At 50.1% G+C, this 20,279-nt stretch overlaps 1 protein-coding gene across 1 annotated transcript; it reads right to left on the minus strand.

Annotated features, from left to right (window-relative positions):
• Positions 1 to 758: 758 nt before the first annotated feature.
• On the minus strand, positions 759 to 17,647 carry LOC149341505 (uncharacterized). Its single transcript, XM_089546673.1, has 5 exons — positions 17,298 to 17,647; positions 12,391 to 12,590; positions 9,818 to 10,094; positions 4,443 to 4,703; positions 759 to 1,013 (listed from the first exon to the last, which is right to left on the minus strand). Exons 1-5 carry the CDS (start codon positions 17,645 to 17,647, stop codon positions 800 to 802), a joined length of 1,302 nt encoding a protein of 433 aa, XP_089402799.1. The 3' UTR covers positions 759 to 799.
• Positions 17,648 to 20,279: the final 2,632 nt, after the last annotated feature.

A 20,279-nucleotide genomic window follows, 5' to 3' on the forward strand; every position in this document is an offset into this window, starting at 1 on the left:
AGTTAGTGGGTGATCCCGAATGTTTGCTCAGCCAACGAATGTTGCGGCCTATGGCTTCAGTGCCGCGTTTCTGCCACAACGTATAGTCAATGCGAACACATGCAGCGCACATCTGTCACTACCGCCACGCAGCTTAAAGCACGACTGTGTCGTCCACTGCCCAAGGGGGCCAGCGCCTTTCCATTGCTTTCGAAGCCTTCCAAGAGAAGGCAAGCGTAGCAGGGGGGGAAGGGGGGGGGGGGGGGGGCAGGAAGTTAGGTGGGCGGATGAGATTAAGAAGTTTGCGGGGACACGGTGGCCGCAACTGGCAAGGGACAGGGTTAATTGGAGAGACATGGGAGAGGCCTTTGCCCTGCAGCGGTCGTAGTCAGGCTGATGATGATGGTGATGGCGGTGGTGGTGGTGTCCCAGGGGGCCAGTTATGCACCTTTCCTTTCCTTTGCTTTATCTGAAGGTCAAATGAAGGTGAAATCTGCAGACACTGTGACCTTGACTTTACCTAGCGTATTGAAGCTTCCGCTTCAAAAACACCTGTCGGTGTCATGCACACGGTCGTGAGGAGCCAGAAGTATAGGCGTCAGGGTGCCCAGACCCTGGGCTATGGCCCGGTCACGTGGGTCGTACAAGCACTGCAAGCAAGGACGAATGACACGGGGTGTTGCTATTGGCGGGCGCGTAGCGTAGAGATGGTAGAGAGCGCGGGTTATTTTCACAAAGTATACAGATTTGATCACTCGTTGTGAGCACGTCCATCCTCTTCCTGTGATCCAGCCTTGTGCTGCATACGTTGCTCCGCGAGTCAGGCGACGGGCGTTCCGACGACCGCCCTGATGAGCGGGAAAGGCTGTGCTCCGCACTTTCCCGCGCGGTCGTCGTTCTCGGGGTCCCAGAAGGCGACGCAGTCGGCGTGCGCCCGCTTGCACAGCAGCGCAGCGAAGGCGCGCGCTCGCGACGGCTCCAGGAAGGACACGGCGTGGCCGGAAGCGGTCACTCCGATGGTCGCCAGCCCGTGGCTGCGCCAGAAGCGAGCCGGAAAACGGTTGGGGAACCAGGGAGGAACCGGAAGGAGGATATCTGTCACAGAAACTACGTTTCAAAAATGCGCTCGGCTAATGTCACAGATTTAGGAAAGTTTGCGGTCCCGCGCATCCACTAAGCAGACTGACAGCTATTGTGTCAAAGTTCGTCAAAGTAAGTATATACACGGTGTTTCACCTAAGGTTTTACACATTTTTTTAAAAAAAATAGGCTTTTTGAGATAGAACAACGCTTTTATCGACATAGCATTGTGGGCGGTAAAGTACATCAGAATACAGCTAAAACGTGCTAACTGGTTAACTAATGTTGAATGGTTAACTTTTAACTGTTACTGTTAGGCCCCTTAATTATTGAGAGCAGTGTAGTCTACTGTAAATAATACACATATCAGTTTTTAGTATTTCGAAAGCGCGGTTACTCTCGGCTCTGTGGCCCCACAAGTTTTGACTATTGTGTCGAGTTGCGTGTACTGGAGACCGTGGAGAGGTTGCTTTGCCTGCAAGCTACTCGATAACACATGTATTTTGGCGCGATGCAGGCAAAATTTGTTGGGTCACAGCGCCGAGAGTAACCGCGTTTTCGAAATTGTGAAAACTGATATGTATATTATTTACGGTGGGCAACACGCCCTCAATAATTAGATAGCCTAACAGTAATAGTTAAAAATTTAACTATTCAATATTAGTTAACCAGCCTGTTAGTTAGCACGTCTTAGCTGTATTCTGATGTACTATGCCATTGACAATGTTATGCCGAAAAAAGCACTCTTTTAACTCAAAAAGCCTGTCATTAAAAATTGTGTAAAGTCTTGGGTGAAATACCCTGTATAATCGGCTGTACTAAGTTGTCCATTCATGCTTTCAGGATGGAAGAGAGCGAATACAGCACCGGTCCAGGAGACAGAAGCCCAAACTAAGGCGTTTCATTATCGGCCCATTTCATTACACTCTGCAGAGTCCCTTAAGGACCAGTGTTGGTCAAATGTATGGGGGAATCCCCCAAGGTGGAGTAAATTTGTAATAAGGGAGTAATTACTCATTGGCATCCACCCAAGCGCAGCCATACGGCCACAAAGGAAAGCTATACAGCTTTCTCGGAAACTTCGTAGTTAAAGAAAAATTCGCCCTGGTCCGGGGTTCGAACCCGGGACCGCCGCTTCACTGGAGCAATCGCTCTACCAACTGAGCTAACCGGGACGGCAAGCTTATGGTAGGGCGAGAGCGAATTGATCAATAACTCGAAGTGGGAACAGTGTTTAGGGGAATCCCCCAAGGTGGAGTAAATTTGTAATAAGGGAGTAATTACTCATTGGCATCCACCCAAGCGCAGCCATACGGCCACAAAGGTAGCTTTCCTTTGTGGCCGTATGGCTGCGCTTGGGTGGATGCCAATGAGTAATTACTGCCTTATTACCTTAAAGATCAGGGTTCTCCCTGTCATTGTAATCAAGGCTTAAAACATGCGTTCACAGTTAAATCCTCAGCAGTATGGTTTCCACAAAAGAGTTTCCTGCACCACACAGCTAACCGCCAGCAGACAATGAAAAAGTGACAACTGTCGTCTTTTTGCTCCGAGGAACAAAAAAGCCCGCCAGTTTTTTTTCTGGTACCTATCTGGTTCGTATAGGCACCGACAGACTGAAGTGATGACGGCTTGCTCCAGCCCGGCCGTGGTACAGGAAACGCATTTATGAGTCTTTTCAACCAGCAAAATGCTTGTTCGTTGAAAAAGGTAAAAAGGAACATTTTACGCCGACCGTAGCACAGTGCTGAACGCCATTTAACAACAGACATACGTTTTGTCTCGGTCACGCCTTATTTCTTTATTATAACTTTTGAAATTTAAGGACAGCGTCTGCTACTGACGCGTCTTGTTTCCAACACTCCCTGAGTTGCTTCCCTTGGTGTTTTCATGCCAGCTTCGCGACTGCAGTAAAGGCTGCCTGCGCAGAAACTTGTGTAGGGATAACGCGTTCTGCCCTTTTCCTGAAAAGGGCGCCGCAAACAAGACTGTGGCACCTTTTCCTTCCTTTCTTCTCTCAGTCCCTCCTTTATCCCTCTCCTTACTTTGCGATTCAGGTGTCACCGAGATATGTGAGACAGTACTGCGCCATTTCCTCCCCCCCCCCCCCAAAAAAAAAAAAATAAATAAATAAACACATAAATAAGACTCTCTCAAGACGCCGTGAGGCGCCTTTTTATGCTGCTCTTAGGATTTGTCCATACTTGAGATGCGATCCACGTGTGGAGGTGAGAGGTTCAATCTCCATGCCGCGGGGTGCGAACAGGTTTTCCAATCTCTGGAAGCTTTCGTGAGGTATGTTACTCGGCTATAAGGTGAAATGCTTGAAAAAGTGGGCATTTGAGCCCGTCTAGCACAGAACAAAAAGAACATATCGGGCATGGCGCGCTTAAACCAAAATCAAATCATCGTCGTATCACTTTTTTTTTCACTACTTCGTGACTTTTTTTTTTTGTGCTGTCTACTCCTGTCTAAGGTATAAAGAAAGGCTGGCGGGTTGTGTTTAAATAAACATATTATCGTATCTTTTTGCTGCGTTGGCGACAGCCTTGAAATGTTCTGTTGTTCGCGCGCATGCCAGCCAAATTGAACATCGTTGAACGGTGAAAGTGTCGTGAAGTTTGTCAGAAAACACACATTATGCGTTCTCTCTCTCTTTCTCTCTGTGGTTGGTTTTGGTTTTATAGGGTTTTACGTCCGAAAGCGACTCAGGCTATGAAGAACGCCGTAGTGAAGGGCTCCGGAAATTTCAACCACCTGGGGATGTTTAACGTGCACTGACATCGTACACGGTCCTTTAGAATTTCGTCTCCATCGAAATTCGACCGCCATGGCCGGGACATGCGTGCGTGCGTGCGTGCGTGCGTGCGTGCGTGCGTGCGTGCGTGCGTGCGTGCGTGCGTGCGTGCGTGCGTGCGTGCGTGCGTGCGTGCGTGCGTGCGTGCGTGCGCGCGTGCGCGCGCGCGCGTGTTTACTGAGCCGGAGTACCCGGATCCGAGGCGGCCGCGTTTCGATAGAGGCAAAACGCAAAACGCGCCCGCGTGCTGTGTGATGTCGGTGCACGTTAAAGATCCCAGGGTGGTTGAAATTATTCCGGAGACCCCCCCCCCCCCCCCCCCCCAACTACGGCACCTCTTTCTTTCTTCTTTCAGTCCCTCGTTTATCCCTTCCCTAAAGGCGGGGTTGAGGTGTCCACCGAGATGTGCGTCAGTTGCTGCTCCATTTCCTTTCCTCAAAAACCAATTTCCATTTTTTTCCTACATAGATTTACAGCATCAGAGCGGCACTAGTGCGCGTCTATAAGTCGGGAAGCCGTGCTGGCGGCTCGTGTCAGCCCTCGGCTTCAGATGCCAGCAGGCGTTTGAGCCAAGGGTTCCGCTTACAGGCTCCTGTTGGCGAAGTCCATGCGGCACACGCTGCCGAACGGCAGCCAGGCGAGGTCTTCACCACGCGAACCGTTGGCGTCCACGGCGGCCAGGCTGAACGCGTGGCAGACGCGGTCGCTGAGCTCCTCGCTCTGGAAGCCGACACTCGCGTGCTGAGCCAGCGTCTCGGCGCCGTGGTAGACGCGGTGCGGATCGGGCGCCGCTGCGAACGACTGCGGCGCAACCAGCAGGCCGCGGTCGCCCAGCAAGCGCAGCAGCCTGCGCGCAACAGCAGATATAGTAGCAACAGTTGGAGTAATAGTGAGGACACAGTTGGGGTACAGTTGCAGTACCCCAGGATACGAGTGTTTGTATGCAGCTTACGGTTTGAAGCTATTCGTGTAATAATTACGTCTTCACATTAACAACAACGCATTCAAATCATTGAAGTCATGAACAAGCAACTAATATCTTACATGCACACCTAGTCTGCAAGCTAAGTTACTGTGTTGTTACCGGTGGTACGAGTGGGACTACAGGAAGTCCCAGCTAACATGCACCACTTTTGTAAGGAATCAGGAATAAACCACTGCTGGAAACCATAACAAAAGTGAAAGTTAATTGCTTGAAATTAAGCCCAGCAGACTTTTTATTCTGTCGCACCCACATTACGGGAAAAGAAAGTAGTAGACGCGTTGTTGAAGTTGTTTCCAAATCTGTTGCCCCGGACCTTCCTCACTATGAAGTTATTTTTCAGTTTTTTTTGGCAGGAAAAGGAAAATTCATGAAACAAAGTACAAGCAGACAAAACGGAGCCACACCACGTGTTTACAGCGCACCGGATCATGAATCGATGAGAAGGAGCTTGGTTTGTGTCTGCCATTGATGACTACCACAGAGCTTTGACGCGGTTTTTCCCGATATAAGCGCCAGAGACTGCACTCCCACACCGCGTGCAGTCCGCAGGCAGCCGATGGCTCTTATCTGGGAGCCAACACCAGAGCGATGTTCTATTATCGGCATCACAAAATAGGTAAACACTTTCGTTATCCCTGCATTCAACGTACCTCCGCCCACTGGCTTCAGTATGCTGGGTGACTGCACTTCTCGGGAACTAGTGTGGGTAGGACAGGAAGCCTCTTAAAGCCGAGAAGGGTTGTCAGGGGGTGGAGACCACAAAGGACGCTAAGCAGGCCTGTTTCTATCCTATCAGGCTTGCTATCACTTTACTTTGGGGTGTGTTGACAAGCGGAACTTATTACACAAAGCCGGCTTTCCTTTTACACCCCCCCCCCCCCCACACACACACACACACACAAACGGCGTGAGGTGGAGGGAGGAGTCCTAGTTGCAGCTGGCTGCAAACATCTTTTACATCGTTCTATTTCGTTGTTTACATACCAGCAATAATTACTACCACTACTACACCGAAGCAGTGAAATAAAAATGCTGTAGTGGCCATTGCACATTACCAAGTATTGTCAATTCTCTGAAGCGTTTTTTTTTTTTTTATGTACGTTAGATGTATACTCTGAACGCGGAACGAACCGAAAGCACCAAAACCTTAAAGTGGTGTTCCACGTTGGTCCAATGTTTTAGAGCAATCCCTTAAGGTGGAGTAGACTTGTTATAAATGAGTAATTACTCATTAGCATCCACCCATGAGCAAAGTCATGCGGCTACAAAGGGAAGCTGTACAGCTTACACAGAACTTCTTAATTAAAGGATAATTCGCTCTGGTCCGGGATTCGAATCTGGCACCATGCACTGCCTCACCAGGGCAGTTGCTCTACCAAATGAGCTAACCAGGGCGGCTGGTATGTGGTGGGGAGAGAGCGAATTGATCAGCTCGCAGTGGGAACTGTGTTAGTCCAGTGTTTTAGAGGAATCCTACAAATTGGAGTAGATTTATTATAAGGGAGTAACTGCTCGTTAGCATCCCCGTCCAGGTATACCTGATGTGTCTGTCTGAAATTTTAAGTACGAAATTTTAAGAAACAGAAGATGTGACGATCAAGTCAGACGTTAAGCCGAAGAAACGAAATGTCACTGAATACAAGTCGAACATAAAACGGTTATAGAGGTTTGGTTGGAACACGTTCATAATTTCGTCGCTTTTATTGCGGGTCAAGTAGCGTGGAGCATAAAAAATGCAACTGAGGTAAAAACAGAAGCCATGATTTCTTAAAAGTCGCGTGAGGTGCTATCATTAAACTAGTAGTATGAGGACTGTCTTCTCTCTGTCCAGATCCTCCTATTTTTGTGAGTCTGTGTCTGTAAGCTAGTCTTGGCGGTGGCATTATTGATCGTGGCGGCATGCACGTGGGACGCCCTTTGAGACCGCAAAACCCACGCGGAGCGCGGTCGATGTTGAAAGCTACCAGCTAAACTCCACCTGCTGGCAGCGAATGCGGCAATCTTCTGTTGCAACATCCTGTGCCGACTGCACGCTTCAACCAACGTAATTAAATAGCGCCGCCTAGGCGTCACGCCGAACTTTCTCCCGTGTGATGTCATCTATCTGTATACAGCTACTGTTGTGAAAAAGATATCCTCTTATTAAGAGACGCGTGGGATGCACAATAACTAGGGCGCGTGCAGCGCAGCGCATGCGTGCAGTCATAGAGCCACGATCGCAGGCGTCCCTGCAGCCATGAGTTATCACGTGTTCCGCGATGTTATCACGTGAGATCGGTTTCTGGCGTGAAGCCAAGGTTTGCTGCGTACAACGCGGAGAGCGGGACAGAGCGTGCTTTCTGATACATCAGCGTGGTTTCTTCTTTACGCACAACGACTATGCGAATGGAAGGGCGGAGCTACAGGGACATTTTTATCACCTCATTTTTATTCGATTTCAGTTTTCACTCTCAGAATCGATGGCACTTTTCCCTCCCTAAGCCGCAATTGAATTCCATGTGTTTGCAATCCACGGCGTCAACGAAAACAGGTACTTCCATGACCCACCTCATCAAGCAGAGCACAGGAAGCGAAAGTTTGCCGTTATTTATGTTTGTTTTATTTCAGTGGGAGACGAACTTTTACAGATCTGGGTTACAGATGGTCGCATACGTTCTTGTAAGATATATAATCTCCATCAATAAGGTATTGTAAATTATACAAAAGCAGCTATAATCAACGGTAAAAAAAACTACAGAGATAGTTTACTGCATTCGAATCGAAGCAAAAGCACGGATTTGTGCTATGTAGAAGAAGACGGTGAGCAAGCAGTGCCGCGGGGCGGAGCAGATGGAAGTTGATGAAGACGACGCTCTCCAATGCACAGCGCGAGTGTGTGGTGCAGATTAACACGAGGCGTAGTGGCTGCGGCGATAGCCTAGTGGTCTCGCTGAGTGGCCCTTAAACGAGATCTGTTCGCACAGCCGCGGGTTCGACTCCCAGTCATGGATATTGATTCAATTTCTTTTTCTCTTTTCCATGGTTTCACCTCTGACTAAGCTTAAGGTCAAACTAGACACCCGGCGATCGAAGCACCAGGTCCCATAGTGAAGCTCTCGCTTCGAAACAAGGAGGGGGTTGTTCCGCTTTTTGCCTGTAAAGCGTGCACCTTTGCACGTTTAAAAGTACTGCGGCAGAGCTACTGCGGTTCATGCGTGGTTGGTCGCGTTTAAACGTGCGTTGAATCTGAGGTCGCAAGTTATCTTGCGAGCAAGAGATTTAACATCGGGTGCTACCTTTTGGACGGAGTACACGGAGCTTTTGGACCTCCGTGTTCTCCGTCCAAAAGCTTCGTAGTTATTTCACAAGTGGAAGCTAGCTTCATGCGCTCATACAACTTAACTTTCCAAGGTTTTTTTTCTTCTTCTTCTTCTTCTTTTGAGTTCTCGTACCTCGCAAATCTACCGTGCCGCTTAGGTTCGCCCGATAAACTGGAATAGCCTTTAAATGCAGTACTCTACCTTGGCAGCGCTCAATAGTACCTGTTAAAAATGAATGCAACTAACGCTGGTCTATGAAGCAGAACGTAGAGTGCAGTGCAGGGTAGTTGTCTCTTGCCTCTCTTGCCTCTTACCTCTCGTTGTACGTGTTTGAAAAAATCTTCCCTATATATAAAAACTTTATTGGTGATATTTAGGAACCAGTCTTTAATAATCATTTCCGTTTAGTTTCCACTTCAGCCGTCAACTGTGTCGCAAAAAGCAGCCACGCTGCGCTCAAACCGAGGTATCTACCTTGGCCTACCCAAATGGTTCGCGCGCTTCGGTGGACCTTTCAGCGAGTTCTGAGGCTTCTCTCGGCAAAACGGCCTAGCAGCGAGAAACGCATAAAGCTCCTGCGAATTTTCTACAGTGTTTGCGCAGTGCGCGATATAGGTGAGAAACCGAAATAAGTGCGGATTATCAGCAGCTTGCCCATGGCCGAATCACTACCGGAACGAGGTCTCTTGCATTTACCTCTAGTTGTACGTTTGCGTTTGGTCAGAAGTTGGCGAGCAGAGCTTCGGCCGTCTCCAAGTTTTCGACGGAGCCACGGGCACCCTGGTAGGGAGGCTTCGCCGCGTGTCAGCAATGCTCGTAAAACTTTTGCAGACATGCAGTATAAGTTTTGCCACATAACATAAATTTCTTCTGAGCAACTAGCTTCATCACTGCAGGACAGTGATGTAGTTAGGTGAATGGGTACGCCTGACTCATCTGTCCAGTGCAGTACAGTAAAGGTATAGAGCCAAAATAAAATGGAGCAAGAAAGGAGGTAAATTAACGGCTTTTCTGCCACTTTATGAAAGTGCAGCATTGATCGCCTCCTCCTAGACACATATCAGTCACGGCTTCGTCTGTTCGTTTATTTTTATTTTTATTTTCACGAACAGAAAAAAAAACTGCTCCGCTTAGAGTACGCAGTGGTCGCATCTTAGCGAGAGTTTCATATCACTTTTCATTTTCTTGCTTGGAAATCCAGAAGAAGACCGAGTCTATGCAGTACGATCGATATTGCATTCAGAATTTGACAAGCAACCGTCTTTTTTCTATTGTTTAAAAGCGCGATGCCCCCCCCCCCCCCTCCTTTTTTGGGGGAGGGGGCGGGGGGGGAGTTTTCGAACAACGCACTGTTCCAATACACTGTAGCGCAGCAAAAGACGAGGACACAGAGACGAGAGGCGAACACCACGAGCGCTCTCTCGTCTCTTGTGTCCTCGTCTTTTGCTGCGCTACAGTGTATTGGAACTACGTACCAACAAGCCCATAAAGCCACTCTACTGAACACACTGTGTTGTATGCAAAGTTATCGATGCACATCATGACAAAACCGGAATTTGAAATTTCGAACCGCTTTTTCGGCGCAGTCCCGGCAGAGGTCGTACGCGAAGATTACGAAATGCTGCTGTCGCAACCCGAGTTATTTTGAGATAGAGGGCAGAGTGTGGTGTGAGTGACCTGGGGAAGTCGAACGCGGCCGCAACGTCGCCGGTGCCGTCCACGACCAGGCCGAGGTGCAGCGAGAGCGGCCGGAGGAGCTCCGTGAGGGCCGTCGCGAGGTGCGTGAGGGCGCTGCGATGTCGCTCGAGCGGCCGCCTCCAGTGCAGGTAGGCACGGGAGAAGAGCGCCCCGGCGCCTTCGTTGCGATTGGCGAGTGCCAGTCGGGACACCAGCTGACGTACGCTGTCCGGGTCGCGCAGAAGCGCCGAAAGGTGCGCGTCCTCCGCCGAGGAGCCTGCGGACGGGAGACCCGACGCCTGATCAATTCCGTGCATGCCTTTTCCAGGAGTAGAAGCAAGAGTACCATTCGCAAAATTCCTCTTACGGAAGAGTGGTGAACGATTGGCTAGCCTTTGAGCAGCGCTGTTTACTAGAGTTATAGAGAGGGAGCAGACGGGTGTAGGCGATATTCCACGAGAAGGGCCGATGAAGAGCTGCACTGAAGCAAAAGAGGTTTTGTTGATGTGAGTCCAGAAGGTACGCTCTGTCGCATTCATGTCATCAAGTGACGCGAATGCAGGGGCAGATTTATGGAAAACCCCTAGATCGGGAGGGGACGGAGCACGTGGGAAGTGCGATCTTATTTGAATTAGTGCCATGACTTTCTTGAACTTTCCTTGTTAAAAAAGGTGGGGGGGGGGGGGGGGGGGGGGCAATGCGGATTCGCCGTGGAAAATTTCAGGTGACCAGCCAGTTGAAACAGTTGAGAGAGACTACGAATTTGCTTCCAGCATAACTTCACACAAATCATTCAGATTCAGGACCGTTGCTGAGCCCTTCATTCGATCATGACCATTGCATTAATTTATTACAGAGTAACTACCAACGCTTCTAAAAACGTTGGTAATCACTAATCCTATCCTAGGTGAAATCAAGAAAAGGAAATGGGCACGTGCAAGGCATGCATGTAATGCGAAGTCAATACAACCGTTGGTAGCTTAGGATCACGGATTGGATCCAAGAGAAAGAAAAAGCAGCAGTTGAGGGGAGGGGGGCAAAGAGAAGAGTCACTAGGCGGGTGAGATTAGGAAGTTTGCAGCGAAAAGGTGAGAGCAGTCGAGCTTGGTCGAGCGCAAGCTTTCTTGCAAGCATCTTCTAGAGGTAGGAACACGCTGAATTTAAAGCAGCACTACGCTTGAAATGTCCTCATGCAAAAGCCCATCGTGTGAAACCAGAGAGTAGCCTCTCACGGAAACCAAAAACACAAGACGTGGGAGTTTATTCCGCCACTAAAACTGTGGCCTTCCGCTCATCTCTGTTGACTCAAAAGTCATTCCAAGCCATTACCATCTCACTTCTATGCTTAGTTTATAGATCGACTCGCTTCATTTAACAAAGCCGTTGCAAATGCTCTTGGGATCACCTCGTGCTTTTTTCTGACATCTGAAATGTTTTTTTGTGTGTGTTTTTTTTTTTGTTATGCGCCACCGCACCACCGCAGCGGGGGCGAGCAGAAGCTGCATAGATAGTCCGTACAGACGTGAGCAGACTTGTATGGAGCGATTGAATGGTGCTTTGCATAGCTAGTGAAGCAAGATTTAAACCTAGTTTTGCGTTTTACAGTGAATGCTCGAGCTCAAGCAAAATCACATACACATATAAGAGACAACGGCGTGACTACTGCGACCAAATCAGGGGACGGCACTGTGACACCGCTACCGCTTTAGACAAGCCTGCGTGCTCACGTCTTCAGGTAGTACATAGAGAATAACCTATCAACTGCAGGCATTACAGAATTCACTACCGCTTAGAATAAATTCAACTCGAAACCCTAAGTTATGAACACCTTATATAGCATTTCATGCTGAACTACACATACTGCCGCAAAGCTTTGCAGATCTCAATGCCGCCGGCACTCTGCTTTATCGCTTGGTTTGTGGCGCAAGATATGACCTAATTTATATCCGATGAGCGCATCTAGGAGGAACGGATTCTAAGCTTGTTCGAGACTGTTGTGGCTACTTTTCACGCTTTATTTCAAAAGTTTGTTGTCAGCTTTAAATTGAGTGCGACCGAGAGCGGCTGGCATTCTTTTCGACGACTGTCAAGCACACTTGTTGCTACCCCGCCGCCGAGTCATTCAGTTCTTTGCGGGCGCGAGTTAAGCCCAATGATGAGTCCAGTTTGGAAGCCTATTCACTGTCTTCCTGTAGCCGAACTGCCACCACCATTATGTGACAATCAGCATATATTGTGCTTGTTTTTTCCTGGAATATATGTCGGGACTAACTTTCTGCTAATGTCTCTTTTTCGTTTATTTGTTCCTGCTGTCTAGAAACACGCCTTGCCTTCATTCCACTATATTATTTGCTAAATATTCTTGTTAGCTTTTATAGTGTATGTATGCGAATGTATTTCATTCGTTATTTTTCACTTCGACTTTGAAGCTGTCATCGTTGTTGTTTACGGGGCCTGCGCTCACGTGAAGCTGTCCTTACGGCAGCTTTTTCCGCAGTTTTCCTACATCCTGTACGTGCATTTGCTGTAGATAAATCACGTTACTATGCACAGTCGACGAAGGCAACACTCACCGCCCACGATGACGGAGACGGCGTGTGGTGAGCCCGCCTGGGCGACGCCGAGCTGCGCCACCGACCGCAAGGAGGCGCTGTCCGCGCTCGAGGGCTGCACGCTCAGACAGCAGTAAACAACGTGGTGGCAGTAAGCGTGTGGGAAGATGCGCACGCCCAGGCCAGGACGCCAGGCACCCTCGCGGTACACGCACATGAACCTGCGCACAGTGCGGCACGCGATTAGTGTACACTCTAGAATCACTCGTCGCACCATCTCGTTTGCAGAGTCGCAGAGCACACAGGTCTTTGAAGCACCATCAGTGAAGCGTGCTCTCCCCGCTCGAGTGCGTATCGGGGACGAGTGCGTAGAACTCCACACCTCGTCTCTCCAAGGAAACCACTCCCCCTCGAGTTCTCATGCAGCCATTCCTTGCTGATTGCGGTATTATCCCTGCAGTAGACCGCTATAGAGAGGACCTCTTGCATGTATGATGCTATTTACTTGTCTCGGCGCTCTGCACTCGCTTATGGACCTCCTCCCTCGTTCCCGCAGCTGCTGCCGTTGCAAGACTGACCATAGGCAGGTCTAGAGAGCGACGCAACCGCAATGTCCACCATGTCCGTCCCGTCGACCGCCCCGCAAATATCAGATATGCCACCACTTGTAGGGCGAGGTTTGCTTCGGGGAGACAGGAGTCTCATAGGCTACCTTCGCTACGGCCTCCCGGGCAGTAAACATCGACTAGCCGAACTCTCCTTCTTCACTGGAGTCAGCCAGTGAGACCCCACCGTCGTCCTTCCCACATCTCTTTGGCGTCTCTCCAAGAATTCTCTCATCCCCTTTGAAAAACATTGGGTCGCGTTGGCTTATGTGAGTCCCGGAACTGCCACCATCTTCCACAGCGCCCGCAACACTTTGTATTGGTTGAAAGTCCACAGTGCTTTTCGGAGCACCATCCTTTTGTTGCAGACAGCTTTGCTCTCCTTCTTGAGCTCATGTGGATTCAGGTAGTCGGCCGCAGCGCTGAGGCTCACACCGAAGTACTTCACTGTCTCCACCCAACGGAATGTGCCTCCCTGTAGTGTCCAGTTCACTCTCACAGGCTCCGCACCCACTGCCCCCGCCTTGACTACACATTTTGCCTGGTTCAACCTCAGCCTCAGTCGCGTTATCTCTGTACCGCATATGTCTAGTAGCTGCTGTAGCTCATCGGGAGAGCCTGCAAGCAGAGCGAAATCCGCATGCAAGCAGGGCCGGTATTCTCCGTACAACAGCCTGCCCCTCCTCATGGCGCTCGAGTGGATAACCAAGGCCAGAAATTCTAGTCGCTGAGTCAACCCCGCCACATAAGCATAAAGAGTACCGGCGAGAGTAGGGAGCCCACATGATACGCTCGCTGGCTCTGTCACAAGTCCATCCTGCTCTACTTGTGCTGTCACACCTGAGTAGAGTGCTCGCAGTGTAGTCACATTCGAGCCCAAGCACACAGGATTTGTGCTTTGTGATTTGTGATTGTGATTTGTGCACATAGGATTTGTTGTTCTACACCATGATACACTTTAGAGATGTCTACAAAAGCCACGTAAAGGGGGCTATGAGCCTGTTGGGCGACCTCAATATATTACGTGAGGAAAAACAGATTATCTTGAATGCGCCTCGAGGGCAGGAATCCTCAGCACCCCCTTTTCTTCAGCCAGTCTCTGCAGACGGGCCACCACCACCTGTAACCGCCATCCTGTAGAGAATGGGTATCACAGCAGTGGGGCGGCAATTCCCGATCTCTCGGTTACCACACCTATAAACAAGGGCCTGACTCTGCTCCGTCTCCAGTCCTCTGGCACTTTGAGCGTGCTCGCGGCCCCAGTGCCTTAATTAGGCTCATAGGGATCCCACCAAAACAGAGTCCATCCTCTTGACCTCCCGTTCCAGCTCCCTCTCCACTGGTACCATTCGGAGGCCTGCTGCAGCATCCACTGCCTCTGAATTAGGTATGAGCTGCTCATGTCCTCCAGCAGGTCCACTGACTCCAGCGCCGGTGATCAGTCTGTCTGCATCGCCCGCAACCAACCTCCAACAGGGACAGACATCCTACTCCCTGGACAGTAGTAGCATCTGGTGCTGTGCGGAGCAAGTGCTGGAGCTAGGTGCTAGTGCTGCCATCTCCAGCGCTGCGGTCCTCGCCGGCCAGCATCTTTCAGCATTCACATGAAGCTGCTGTTCAGTGTGCGTCTCTGGGACTGCAGCAGCGCTGATGCCTCGTGCTCAGCATGAGGTAAACCCTCCGTGCTTCCACAGCGGCCTCCCCATCCTCCCCTGCTTGAAGAGGTGCGGGTGTCTTCGGCTGGCCTCCCGCCTGGAGGCGTCGGCTAGTGTCATCCTCGCATTCCACCGTGCTTTAGGTCCATTCCGGTCATTAGTATGCGGTGGAAGCTGCTGTAGCATCTCTCTCAGGTCTGCTATCAAGATCTCATATGTGCCTACGTCCTGTGAGTGCGACTCCAACTTCCTGGCCATTTCCCCGAGCGTCTCCTCAGAAGGCCGTCTGATTTTCATGATATGCGTCGGCTCCTGTTTCCGACCTTTCCTGCCAAATATGAGGCGTAGATGGTTATGGTCGGTGCCCATGTTACCATCGCCACTCTCATCATTACAAAGACCCTCTAACATGGAGCAGTAGTAGGTACATGAGCTGAGGTCGCGCATCATACTAGTAACCGCCCACTGACACTGGCCTTTCAGGTTTGCAATCGTCAGCGTGTCTCCTGCTCCCAACAGTAGTCGACCATTAGCATCAGTCCGACCATCCGACTCCTCCACAGGCGCACTGAAGTCAGCGACTATCAAGATGGCAAAAGCCTGGCTCAGGTCCCGGATGTCCTGTACACTCGAGTATAGCATCATTGCTACCTACTGGTCACCCGACCACCAATATACAACTGCCATCCTCACTGGCCTACTTACTACGTGCCCCGTAAGTTACATGTGCCCCGAACACGAGTTCACTGCTGGGGCTCCAAAAAAAAAAAAAATGTCCCAAACCCTCACCTCGTCCGTCCTCCTGTAGTCTGTTGCAGCCCTCCCGGAACAGACCTGGTTCACAAGGGGGAAATTCGTCGCCCCTTAGGTGCGTCACTACCACTGCAAATGCAGAGAAGTGCTCATCGTGCAGCTCACTCGCGAGACTGCCCCCTTATGCTCTCTACGAGATCCTTGCATGTTTAGGAAAGCAACTGTCACACCCTACGTAGGTCTCCTCTTCCGATGCCTACGATGGCGTCGATTTTGTATTATTGCTGCCATCAACCCGGAAAGTTGCTCTCTGCTGCTCAGGGGCACGACTAGTGGCGTCGACTGCGGGGCTTCCAGTTCTGTTTGCCCGGCTGGAACAGACTTTGCCCAGCATATGGAGCTAGTGCACGTCGTTGGAAGGCGGCCTGTAAACCTTCTGGCTCTGATTCTTCCCACTGCTGCTGTTCTCTTTGTATCTCCATTGTAGGGCTTGCTGCCAGACTTGCTTCGGAGGTTTCCTGTCTCCACGGGAACCACACACGTTGGCTGATTAGCTACTTTAGCGCCGGTGGCCGTGGCGTGATGAGGGAAACCGCCGAGAGGTGATGAGGTCGCGGCGTATAGGGTATCGAATACTGAGAGAATGCTACAAAAGAAAGGGGGAAGTCTTGCATACCTCGCTGTTCTCGCAGCTCCGGCGACGAAGCCATCGACAAGCGGTTTGCAAGGAGGTAACGGGGCCGCTCGGACACACACGATTGTCAGTGGCCACCTTTCGCATCGGTACGCAAGTGCGTTCAGCAGAGAGGAGCTTTTGACTGCTCGGCCGTTGCTCCGATGTGCGTTTATCGGTATTTGTGGCTCGGAGCTTCAGTTCGACCAATGCGGCATTCTAACTTTGTTTTGTTTTTTTCGTTCCTCGAAGTTGGGGGCCGACCTGCATGACGCGTCAACCAGTTTGCGAGTAAATACGGCATGTGAGGTCTTGCTACAGCGTAACTTGCATTTTAACGCGAATATTAGATTATAAATCAAGGGGTGACTTTTCACTTCTATTTGCGGTAAAGAAGGCTCGCCTTACATTGGAGTGAGTACGGCACATCCCGCACCCCTACCCAGAGTAATTAAACACTGCGGGTAGCCCCTGCAGTCGGCACCACCCCAGATGTCACTGAAATTCGTATTAACCAAAGGGTCAAAGTCCAGCCAGTTCTTTCACAGAGCGGCAAAAAAAAAGAGAGAGCCCATATAGTTCCAGCCATGCTTTCAGTCAGTTGCGGATGATCGCTCATGAACCGAAAGAAGGGCACTAAAGAGTCCGTCTAAAAATATTAAGAGGAAGAGCGCACAAGCTAAGTATCAGACGTCAAGTCAGAGTTGCCAGGGCGGCGTCTTGCGACACAACACAGACTGCATGACCCAGACATATGAAGCGGGGGGAGGGGGGTTGATGGTGTGAGCGCTCGCGGATATGTCTTTTGCCGTATTGAAAGCCCTACTGCAACCGCTGTAGTGCTTAGCATTTCGACGAGAATAAACAACTCAGCGATTCCGGGGCAGCATTTTCGCTGTTCTGATGTTAGAGTTGTTTTCCAAGAAGGACGTAAAGTCCAGAATAACTAGCAACTCTTCCAGATTCGCCTCATGAGGAGGATACCGGAACAGAAACGAGGTCCCCAACATGATTTCCCTGGGGGGGGGGGGGGGGAAGGGGGGGGGGGCAGTTTTGCTATGCTTTAAACAGCTGCCGTCAGGAGCGAAGCTTGAAGCCCGGCCCTCTTCCCATTCAAACTGGCTTAGCGGAGCCACTTCTGAGGAAACAGCATAACGTAATGTTCATCGGGAAACGGCGAAAAGGCCTAGACAGTCTGAAGAAAGCGGGTTCAAAAGGCAGTGTCTCTTAGTGTTGTTATACCTTGCACTGGCCGGTATGGTGGGTGCGTCTGAGGATTCCCTGCCCCGCTCGGTGGCACGCCTGCGCTGGACCTCCCCCACGGCGCTGGGCGTCTCCGTCTTGTTCTGGGCCGCTGCCGCCGCCAGTGCCGCGGCGTGGTGCCTGTCGGCCACGGCGATGAGCAGCGCCACGGCGAGAACGCAGAAGGTGCCCACCGCCAGGAAGTTGCAGGCGAGCGCGAAGCGAGGCGACCGCAGCAGCTGGGACAGCGAGACACCTCTCGCACAGGGAGACGCCGAGGGCGGCTCCCCGCAGCACACGAAGCTGCCCCCGCCAGCGTCGCAGTCGCCGGACGTGAACTCGCTCTCCATGGGGTACCTCGGGATGTCGTTGCTGGCAGCTGTGGCTGCGGCGCATAACCGACCGGCCAATTCTGGTTGGTTGGTTGGTTGGTTGGTTGGTTGGTTGGTTGGTTGGTTGGTTGGTTGGTTGGTTGGTTGGTTGGCCTCGAGTAGAATGGCACATACCCACTACGGGGGAGTGGCCAAGACACAGGCGGTGAACTGTTGGAATGATTAGGAGCTTCTTCTTTGTCCTGACTGCGTGGCGGTGGTGGTTGGTGTAAAACATTTATTTGTGCTATTTACAAAGTGGTATTGCTCGGGCCGGAAGGGCACGGCCCTCACAATCACTAGGAGGGATCCCTAGTCCGGGACTACTGTGGCTTCCGCGGCGGCATGGACTAGAGATGTGAAGGCCTGAAAAAAACACTGCAATTTTTGAAAAAAAAAAAAACGTTTTTTTTTTCGTTGTTTTCAGATGACAAAAAATGGAAAGAAACACCGAAAATTTCACAATGCAATTTCAAGGTTTTATGATTGCTTGCTTTTAGGTTAGGTTTTTGCTTTGAAAACCTTTACAGCGTGCATCGTTGAACGATTGGAGAGCAGTTTTCATCGCCGGTGCCAGGTAGTGCTTTTAAATCGTTCGTGCTGCGAGTACGCGGGTTGAAGGCCAGGTCACATATGAGGTCCAGGCTTGACTTAAAAACACGCTAACTCACGGCTTAAGTAGAACAAAATGGCTGCAAATTCTACAGCGCTACACACACGGCATAAATAACATAGGCTGCTGTGCACGTAAGCGGTTTTAGCGAAATACAAGCCCAGCTTCTTGATTTCCAACGTAGCAGAGTACAGGACATACGCAGGAATTTGATCCAGGGCAGGGATCTTCAGCGAAGCACGTGGCCCCATCTAGCTGGTGGCAAGGCCTTTGCACCAAGCAGCCGCTAACTCGTCTGGCTTGCCGACTGCTGCAGATACCACCATCATCCGTCAGCTGCGAACGAAACTGGTCCCGTTTCGGAAACGTTCATACAAGGATTCGCAACAGGCTTTCAGGGGAACGCGTTCGAAAGCATGTGTATGTGCAGTCGAACCTAGCTGTGGAAACAGCTTCAATTCATGCTGCTGCGCGTAGTGCCGCAACCAGCGACAGTGACTCTGAGTCCAATATGGAGTGACTTGCAGATCAGTTTTCATGTTCTCTTTCTCGGTGCAATAGAACAAGAAGTTCGTTCCACAAATATGATATCTATATCTCCATATTCGCCTGAAGTGCAAATCATTATTTGTCTTCTCGGTGGAATAGAACAAGAAGTTCGTTTCACAATATGGCATCTGTAACTGCATATTCGACTGAACTTCGGAGCATTATTATTGATTGTTGTGCTGTTGCAAATAAATCTGTTTCTGTCACGCTTTGCAAAATTTCCAATTTTTCATGAAAAAAACCGTGAAAAAAACGGTTTTTTTCATGCCATTCAAAATTTCTTGAAAGTTTACATCTCTAGCATGGACTCTTGTCACCACAGCTCTAACAGCTCTCTGGTCCTGAAGAGTTGAGCAGCACAGCAGGGCAGCCTCCCACTCCATCGGGTGGGGCGCGTGGCTCGTGACTGCCGAGCTTGACAGCCTTGAAGAAGCCAGTTTGTGAACAAAACGAAGATTGGTTGATCGATTGATTGATTGATTGATTAATTGATTGATTGATTGATTGATTGATTGATTGATTGATTGATTGATTGATTGATTGATTGATTGATTGATTGATTGATTGATTGATTGATTGATTGATTGATTGATTGATTGATTGATTGATTGATTGATTGATTGATTGATTGATTGATTGATTGATTGATTGATTGATTGATTGATTGATTGAACGTTTATTGACGAGGATGTATGGTAGCTGCAGAGCCTATGAGTGGGCCCTCAAGTCCAGGGCTCCGGAGGCTTCTGCCTACCTGGCGATGACGAGAAGCGCTGCCTGGTCGTCCAGGCGTGCGCTGATCAGCTTCACCTGCTACAGCTTCCAAGGCCGCATTACGCGACTTTAGATTGCATGAAATGTTTTACAGTATCGTTGGTGGGGGTTGTGGTAGTTGAAAACTTTTTTATGGAGGGTGACTGGGGGACCGGTCCTCGTGGACGGAGCCCTCAGTCCTGGACCGGTGTACCACATGCTAGAGACAAAGTATTTGCAAGGTCTCGTCTCTGCCAAACTCATCCATCCGTCCGTAGCGTCGCTTGAGCGCGGCAGAGCGAGACCCAGGACTGCTACCTTCCACCGCCCTAACTGTTTCCACCGTGACTGTTTCTAAAACCTGATTGATAGTGTGAACATGATCGAGTGATAGCCTGTCTGACTGATTGGTTTATTGAAGTATAAAATTGTTTTGACTCTATTATAAATTACCTTAGTAAATACCGTGTACGCTCCAGGTCATAATGCATTACGTATGCAGGGTGGTTAGTTCTTCTAGCACAATCTCCCCACCGTACTTCAAATAGATCTGCTGTTACCTGATCCTCACCAGCTGCTTTACCACTTCGCATTGCTCCTAAGGTTTTTTTTTACTTTCTCTTTAGTTACTGACGAGATATCCCATTTCTGTGCGCTACTACCTCTCGCATTAACGCCCTGATTACATTGGCTTCT

This window comes from Amblyomma mixtum, chromosome 5 (genome assembly GCF_055824585.1).
Source record: "Amblyomma mixtum isolate Tamu chromosome 5, ASM5582458v1, whole genome shotgun sequence".
Lineage (NCBI taxonomy): Eukaryota > Metazoa > Arthropoda > Arachnida > Ixodida > Ixodidae > Amblyomma > Amblyomma mixtum.